We start from the raw sequence: 9,019 nt of genomic DNA on the forward strand, positions 1-9,019 counted from the left end.
AAAGAAAAAGGGAAATTACTGAAATGTGACAAGTGTTAGTCTGACTTTACTCTGTATTACATAGCAAGAGACTAAGAAAGTAGGGAAGTTGGAAAGCGAAAGTGAGGAAGTGGGAAAATGAAGCTGAGCCAAGCAATATGAGACAGGAGAAGAGATGAAAGGATAGAGAGAAAAAGAGACCTGGAAATGATAAGCAAACTGAGGACAGGACCAAGGGCAGAAACACTGGTGAAGCTTAGGGACAGGGAAAAGAAGAACCTTATCGAAGAGTGAAGTACAAAAAAGGGACCTACTACTTGGCTCTTACAGGTGCTTTCCTATTTAATCGCCTATAGCATTCCTAAAATAAACTAGGAAATCTGGGGCTGGGTTAATAATTAGACAAACATATACGGTCATAATGCTCAGCTGGCAGGATTTACGATATTTAATTTTCCTTGGAAATAAGTGCCATGGATCCTGCTCATGAAGTAGTCCAGCTTTAAGCATGTTTCCTCTTTCTGCTCCTTATCCTGAGTGCACAGATTCCACTTTGAAAGAATTACACTGCATCATTTGACTGAGAACAGGGGAGCCATTTAGATTTCAGCAAGGTGAGGGGAGAGACCAAAATCACATCTTATGTAGGGAGAAGAGCTGGTTTTGTGGTAGCAGGCATGACTAACCCTTAGCTTAGCAAGGTCAGCCATGGTTGCCTATGAATGGGAGACTAGACGTGTGAGCACTGCAAGATGTTCCCCTCAGGGGATGGAGCCGCTCTGGGAAGAGCAGAAGGTCTCCAGATCCCTCCCTGGCTTCTCCAAGATAGGACAAGATTTTTTTTTTAATAGGACAAGATTTTTTTAATTGAGATTCCTGCCTGCAACCTTGGAGAAGCCGCTGCCAGTCTGTGAAGACAATACTGAGCTAGATAGACCAATGGTCTGACAGTGTATGGCAGCTTCCTATGTTCCACATATTTGATATGTCTGATTTTTGCTCCTGGATATATTCAAAACTAAACTGCATAAAATAAGTTCATTTTAAGATCACTTATTCTGATTATTCTTGGTTTTCTTAATAATTCATATTAATCAGAGATATAGTTGAAATGGGAAAGGGGATTGTTCTCTTCCTCCTCCTAAAATGGCACCCTGAGTGAAAAATCCACTGAGGACAATGAAGCAGCATTTGGTTACCCCAGCAATTAATATGGCCTAATATACACACACAATGAAGATTTGGGATAGTGGCTATATATTACTTAGCACTTTCTCATTGACTCTCATCGAGGTACAAGTCTGGGTGATGCAGGGATATATTGGCTTCCAAACATACTGACTTTTGGTGTTCCCTGATCATTATTACACTGTAGGGAATTCTTTGCAATTAAGGTTGCTGCTGTCAAATTGTGCAGCTTGTAGAATTTGACACTAATGTTCTAGTCTAGAAATAAAAAATGATGTCTCCCTATCCCCCTCTCCCTTTTTGACAAGTTTCAGAATTTCTTTCTAAATTTGCATTGTGATTTAAAAACTAACCTTAGCATTTAATTGCTACAGACATTGATTAATAGTGCAAAAGCTGGCACTATTCTTTTTTTTTTTTTTTAAGAAAGACAAAATTTATATGGTCAATGAATTAACAACTATGTAGCTAAGAGTAACATTTTTGTAGCTGGAGTCACTCCAAAGATTTCTGCTTACTTCATGGTTACCTAATGCCTATGCATCATGGGAGGACAGTTATGCAATTATATAGAAATTCTGTTTTTTATACCCAGTGAAAATTCCTGATTTTTTCATTTGAATTTACAGTTATCATTCTTAAATACAAAATGTTACCATTTATCATTCTTAAGTACTGTCTTGAGAATGTTTGTGAAATTTCATCTCTTGGTCAAATGACTTTTCCTTAATGAAAATACATGATATTTTAATGATATCTTCAAGGACAGCTACAATTAAATATCAGGATTCAGCCCTGAAATTATGAAATAATAATGAAACAGAGAACACCTCTGAACATTTGCAGAATGCCTCCCCCTTACTGCTAAGGACACCTCCAAGCATTGCTGGGATCAGTGACAGTGGTCAGCCAACAGGAAACACAACAGGAAGTATATCACTGAAGAGATCATTCCTGTTGCAGGGCTTGCAGCTTCCAACTCAAATTTGGCACAATAGTAGCTCACCCTCCCGTGAAGTTCCTGCTCATCTGTTTGGATTAGCAGCAATTAAAATAAGCATCACCCCTTCATTTGTAGACAATCGGCCATAAGCCCACTTGTGTGGAAGCACCCAAGGTGTCCATGGCCACCACAGATCTGAGATTAAGGGAAAGGGCTTACAGGCATCATTTTTAAAGGAAATTGAACACTTTCGAACATAAATTCTTACATTAAGAAACAAGTATTGATAACAAAGCAGAGAAACAAAATATTAGGCAGCCTAGAATTTGATTGTAAAAAGAGACAGAGGATCAGGAAGGAGAGATAAGAAATACTCCATTTATTTGAAAAGTCACAAGAAATCAAAGATAGCAAAAATGAAAGACTAAAAAACCAAAATGAAGTTATGTTTTAAAAAAGGGTGGGGGGAGTTACACAGTGGTCATGGTATATCAGTCAATCAGTCAGAGCCCCTCAGACCCCTCAGAGCTTCTATCTTCTGGGATTGCTCAATATTTTTTTGTCTTGTCTCGAGAGTAATTTTCATTTGAGTTGTTCAGGGAGTCCATACTCCCATTCCCTGTAACCACACTGGTGAGTATTCTCTCTACCTCCCTAGGTAATATTTGTCTTTCTTCATTCTCTGTCTCCCTGTGGTAGAAATAGTTAAAGTTGGAGACAATAACTGGCACAGGAAGTGCAATGGTGAGCACCCCTGCTATAGCACACAGAGTCCCCACTATCTTCCCCCCCAGGGTCGTAGGACACATGTCTCCATAGCCAACAGTCGTCATGGTGACCACAGCCCACCAAAAGCCATCAGGTATGCTGGAGAAATGTGATTGTGGTTCGTCCACTTCTGCAAAGAAGATGGCACTAGAAAACAGTATGACCCCAATAAAAAGGAAGAAGATGAGTAAGCCCAACTCTCTCATGCTGGCCTTGAGAGTCTGCCCCAAGATCTGTAGCCCTTTGGAGTGCCGGGAAAGCTTGAAGATACGGAAGACCCTGACCAAACGGATAATCCGAAGGATGGCCAGGGACATGTTCTGTTGGCCATTTAGCTCATTGTGCTGAATCAGCTCAGTGGCGAGGGTCACAAAATAAGGAATGATGGACACAATATCAATGATGTTCATTATATTCTTGAAGAACTCAGCCTTGCTGGGGCAAACAATGAATCTGACCATCAGCTCGAAGGAGAACCAGATGATGCAAGCAGTTTCTATCACAAAGAAAGGATCTGTGAAAGTATTAGGGGCCACAATGGCTTTGGTTAGGTTATTAGATTCATCCTTGATATCCTTAAGCTCCCTTTCATCTCTGAACTCAGGTAAGGTCTCTACACAGAAAATTATAATAGAGATGACAATAACCAGGACAGAGACCAAAGCTACACCCCTGGCTGCACTAGAGCTTTCAGGGTACTCAAACAGTAGCCAGAACTGCTTGTAAAAATCATTGGTTGGCAGGAGAGTGATGGGGTCTTTGATGAAGCCTTCATCTTCTCTGAACTGGTCCATGGCTTCTTCACCCAGCTCATAAAAAGTAATCTCATCAGCGAAGACATCTATAGGGACATTGGCTGGGCGCCGGATTTTCCCCCCAGATTGATAATAATATAGTATCCCATCAAAACTGGGCCTGTTCCTGTCAAAGAAGTACTCATTTCTCATTGAATCAAAGTAATGTATCCTCTTCTCAGGGTCTCCAAGTAGGGTCTCTGGAAACTGATTAAGTGTCTTGAGCTGTGTCTCAAACCTCAGCCCAGCAATGTTGATGATGACTCTCTGGTCGCCCTCGTCCATGCCCACATTCTCTGCCCCCAGGTGGTCACTGAATTCAGCAGGCAATTTGGAGAATATGGTTTCATTGTTGGTGTTCTCACTATTGATGAGAATTCTCCAGTTGGACAGGAGGCTGGCACAGCTCGGACGCCCTTTGTGCGATTGGCCAGCAGCATTGAGATCATTTGAAAAACAAGGATCTTCTGCTACCTCATCGGTGTTGTCAAAACTGACCAGTGACACCTCCATTTCCTTCCAAGTGGACACGTCCATCATATGGGGGTAATCAGATTAGCAGCATAAATCCCCAGGTTTGAAACCAGCAGCTTGCGTCTTTCCCACGCTATGATGATCTGCAAGTAAGCAGACAGAGAGACAGAGAGGATTTATGCATATGTGTCACTCCCTTGCTTGCAAAAAATAAAATAAATCTGGATTCAGGATCACTCTTTTTTTAAACAAACAAAATTAATTACCTAATGCTATTACTTAGTACTGCGACTATTATCCCTTCCAGGGAGGATTGTAGTAGGTGTTTTGCATGCACTCATTATTACAACACAGTTTGTGAACTCCCAGCACAGTTTACAGTGCCCAAGGTTACAGTGTAGAACAGGAGCAGAGTCTTGGGCAGTTCCCATAAATCCATTGCCTCTGCTCTTTTCCCTGACACTGTAGATTATCCCTGCAAATGAGAGATTCAAATGAGGCTGCCTGGGGCATTTGTAAGTTTTTCACTTTCACTTCAGCCTTGTTTTTTGCACCCAAAATTCACTCAAAGAAGCTTAGTTTGGATCAGAACTCAGGCATGAACAATTATGCAAGATGTACATCAAGCTGAGGCCACCAGGAGCAACAGAACCCTCCATGCAGGTCCGGCTTAAGGTGGTAGCCAAAGTGGCACCAGCTAAGGGTGCAGAGGTTTAGGGGCACCATCGTGTTCCCTCTAAGGTGTGCAGCCTCTAGCCTCTGACCCCATTACCACCTTTCCCCACTGCTGCTGTGTTGGCTCTTGCTATAGCCAGAGTGGGAAAATTGACTGTCTCGTGAAAGTGAGAGAACCAATTCTCCCTCTCTGGCTGTGGCAAGAGCAAGACTCCTCCTCTTCCTTCCCCATCCCCCCTCTTTTTTTCATTTGCTCTCTTGCTTCCATCCAATCCCTTCCCGTCCTGTCCCTTTCTTCCTCCCCAGCCATCTCCACCAGCAAACAGCTGACTGGATGAGTCACTGCCAGGGAGGCCCGCCACATGATGCTGCCACATCCAATCTGTGGGGTGCAGGGCAGCCAATCAGAACCAGAGTTGGGGGGAAAGAGGTGTCACCTTCTGTCACTGTTCTGCTGCTGCTGCCACCATTAGAAAAATAAAGGGGGGAGGGCTGAGAGGAGGAGGAGGAGGAGGCGGGATAGTGGGGCATTGAACCTCAGTTGCTGGGGCAATGGGGTGAGGCTCACTGAGGAGGGGCTGGCAGCAGGCTGTCCAAGATGCCATGGCTGTGCAGCCACCACCAGAGGCACTGCAGAGGCAACTGGTCAGGAAAGGAGGAGCTTGGGGGGCTCCTCAGCCCCCCTCAGGCTTCCAACCACTGCCTGGGAAGGGGGGCACTGGAGCAAATAGGAGGGGGGCACCAGAGCCAAAACTGACCAAGGGTGCCACAACCCCTTGAGCCAGCACTTCCTCTGTGGTTAGTTTAGATGAGTCGAGACTTACTCAGCTGATGGCAGGGCAGCCACTATTCCTTAACATCTGCTTTTGGTGAGAAAGTCAGCCGTGGTCTGGCTTCCTCTCCACAAAGAGAAACTGCAGTTTTGCATTTTTCTTTATATTGAGAAAAAATGTAAAAGTTCTACTTATTGCAGTCAGACAAATTGTTCTCCATGGGCACAGAGATCAACAGAGTTTCAAGGGCAACAAGCATTTAAAAAAAAGGAACTGGTACAATGCAAGGCAGCTGTGTGCATTGTATCTCAGTATTAACATATACTGGAAAAATTCAGTGTGCCAAAACAAACCATTAAAAAGAAAACCACAGTTATGGAATTCATCCTAGTACAACCTAGTACAAACTAGCATCTAGTGAAGCCAACATTTGAATGGCCCACCAAGAATCACAGAGAAATTTTGCAGCACTAATAAAATGTGGACCTTTGGAGAAAGAAATTAATATAATAAAAACAGAACTTATCATCAATACATATGGCACTTTTCACTGCAGGGTGGAATGTATTCACATGGAGACTGACATAAATTGAGAGGGATTTTAAAACTTCAAATCTGCATGCGATATTTTTCACTCAAATGCTTGGATTCTGAATTTTCATGAAGAAAGTCAAAGTTCTCAAGAACTGAATGTGGAACCTGAAATTTGAATGTAAAATACTGTATGAATTTTCCTTGTGAATGTAGAATCCAGAATCCACAAGACAGCATAATTAGAATTTATTAAATAAAGTCTTCTGGTTCTTTTGCGTACCGCAAGACAAACACAAACTTCTTTTGTATTCTGCTGGTTCGCTTTCTGCCCTGCCCACAGTCCAGGACTGGACAAAATAGTAACCAAAGCACCATTCAAGAGTTGTCCTGGATCAAGGAATGGATTAATCAGAAACAGCACAGTGAGATACACAATGAATTCTCATGCCTATGTCATTTTGTTCCTATTTATTTTAACACTGTAGACTGCAATCCTAAACACATTTACTCAAGAGTTCTTAGTGAACATGGATAGGATTGTGCTGCAAGTGGGTAAGTATTCTCCTAGAATACCACTCCAACATGAGTATTTTCACCTAGCCTTTTAAAAAGTGCAAAGTAGCAGATGGCACAAGCTAGCCAGACTAATTGTAATCCTTCCCACCCACAGATATGGTGTTAAATTGGGTCCTGAACATGAAGTAAAGCCTTCATGGGGAGACTTTCTGCACAATCAGTGTTTTAGTGCAATTACTATGCAGTTGTTACTACTTGTTGTGCATTGCCCAGACCTCTTCCTTCAAGGTATCCTTCTGCTGCAAGGATATTGTATTTTCTCAGCACTGCGGCATTATGTTTTTCACCTGGAACATTTCCAGACAGGGCTTTTAGCTTGTTTCTCATCCAGAATGGAGGGTGTGTATTCACATATTGGCCAGATTTACCACAAAGTCCATGTGAGCTATCGGGAGCACTCCAGTCCTCACATGATTTGGGTTTTCATTTCATTAGCGCGTAGCCCGATTTTTGACTGGGTAAAAAAAGCCACTTTTTGCATCGTTTTTGGTTGGGGTTTGTGATTATTTAGTGATACCCACTCCAGTTGCAGAGTAGACTACAGGGTTTAGTTATTTAAAGAACAAGCATAGAGATGGTCGTACAATCTAAACTAAATAGATTAACTGGTGAAGTTCATTTGAGATAGGAAAGACCTAGTCCTATCTATCAGCTACATAATGGATATGTAGGGAGAGGGAGAGATGTTTCCATCTGCTCTCTGAGAGGAAAGGAAGAAGACTGACTCGCTACAGGAAGTACCTGATGAGTCATAGCAGGGGGTATAAAGTAGAGGTAAGCAGGGACAGGTAAGGAGACCCTCACTCACTACCTCCACTCCCAATGCCCCTAGTGGTCATTAGAATAGTTGGTACAAAAGGTCGATGCACTGGAATTCCATCTCCAACAGTTTTTTTGGTGGGGGGGGGGGGCAATTTCGAACTCACAGTTAGCCACGGTAAATGGGAATGAACATTCTGGGAATGCTCATGGGAAGTGGAACGGACCACATATCCGTGTATGTTGTTATTACTATGTGGAACAAGTACTTCAGTATGTGGTGGGGTCTCAGGCATGATTCTTCTTTCTTCACCTTGTGCCTGCATTATTTTGTGCTAAGAATAAAATGTAGCTGTGGCAACTTTAGATTGTTGAGAAAGGTTCTGGATAGACCCCTTGACTGATTCAGTATGACAGCTTCATATCTTCATCAGGGTACCATTTTCTTATGAAGGGGCTGAGTTTATTGTGGCAGCACTATGTTCATTTTTATTATTTAGACAACTGTTAAATGTTTATTATTAACTAGACATTAAGCCTGTTACATTAATGGGCGCTAGAAGAGCGCGGACCTACGACGCAGAGATGGTAACTACGCACGCAGTTGTGTGCGTAGTTTCCGTTGCTGTGTCCGCACGCGCCACGCATGCGCAGAACACCTGCAAGAGACACGGATGCAGGTACCTTAGGGTTTTATTATATAGGATTATTTTTATTATGGATGATGATGATGATGATGATAAATAAATAAATACTCACATAGCACTTTTCAACAACAACAAATGTTATCAAAAAGGTTTACAGCAAAAATAACAACACTGGTTTCTGTCCCAAAATGGCTCACAATCTAAAATAAAAAATACTTAAGGGAGGTACCAGCAAACACTGGATAAGAGATTCAAAATATCTGAATTTGGAATTGAGATTTGAACATTAAATTCTGTGCCAGCAAACACCCACTGGAAAAGATACTGTGCTGGGACATTCTATATTTGTATTCACAACACACAGCCTTTGCAGCAAGCTGATGCCCAGTCTGCTACACAAATACAACCAACCACCACTCCCATATGAGGCTTTAGTGCATGGGCATGCACTACAGAAGCATGCTGTGTGATTCACCCAGCACTCTTTGAAGAATTACTCTGCTGGATTTCGCTCTACAACACATACATTTTTGCATCTTTCAGTTATGGCAACAGACTAGTTAAGTTATGGCTCGGGAGCAATCTTAAATAAGACACATTGGATGAATGTAGATGTAACATTCTGTGTTTGTAAGGATGATACATATTCTTTTTCCTTCATAAGGATGGTCCCTATTCTCTGCTTTGCTTTAGCTTAGGGAATTCCCTCCCGCTTAACCAGTGGCTGATCTGCTCTCATAAAACCCTTCTTTTATGCCAGCATGTCTCATCCATAAGGGCTACTGCTGAATCCTGCCTCTGAAATGTCCTCTTAAGCAGAAGAGGAAGAATTGGGAAGATTTATTCCTTCCTTTCTGAGCTCTGTGCTGAAGTGCTAGCTAGCCATGTACAGGTTTCTGTTGACCATGG

The 9,019-nt window shown here is 42.3% G+C and overlaps 1 protein-coding gene across 1 annotated transcript; it reads right to left on the reverse strand.

Annotated features, from left to right (window-relative positions):
* Nucleotides 1–2,575: 2,575 nt before the first annotated feature.
* Nucleotides 2,576–4,212, reverse strand: KCNA10 (potassium voltage-gated channel subfamily A member 10). The gene has a single exon (XM_053248148.1). It carries the CDS (start codon nucleotides 4,210–4,212, stop codon nucleotides 2,659–2,661), a length of 1,554 nt encoding a protein of 517 aa, XP_053104123.1. The 3' UTR covers nucleotides 2,576–2,658.
* Between the last annotated feature and the right edge of the window lie 4,807 nt (nucleotides 4,213–9,019).

This window comes from Hemicordylus capensis, chromosome 4 (assembly GCF_027244095.1).
Source record: "Hemicordylus capensis ecotype Gifberg chromosome 4, rHemCap1.1.pri, whole genome shotgun sequence".
In the NCBI taxonomy this organism is placed as follows: domain Eukaryota; kingdom Metazoa; phylum Chordata; class Lepidosauria; order Squamata; family Cordylidae; genus Hemicordylus; species Hemicordylus capensis.

What these genes read in the sequence shown, in the direction of transcription:
- KCNA10 (XM_053248148.1), bottom strand. Translation starts at nt 4,212, where the DNA reads ATGATGGACGTGTCCACTTGGAAGGAAATGGAGGTGTCACTGGTCAGT.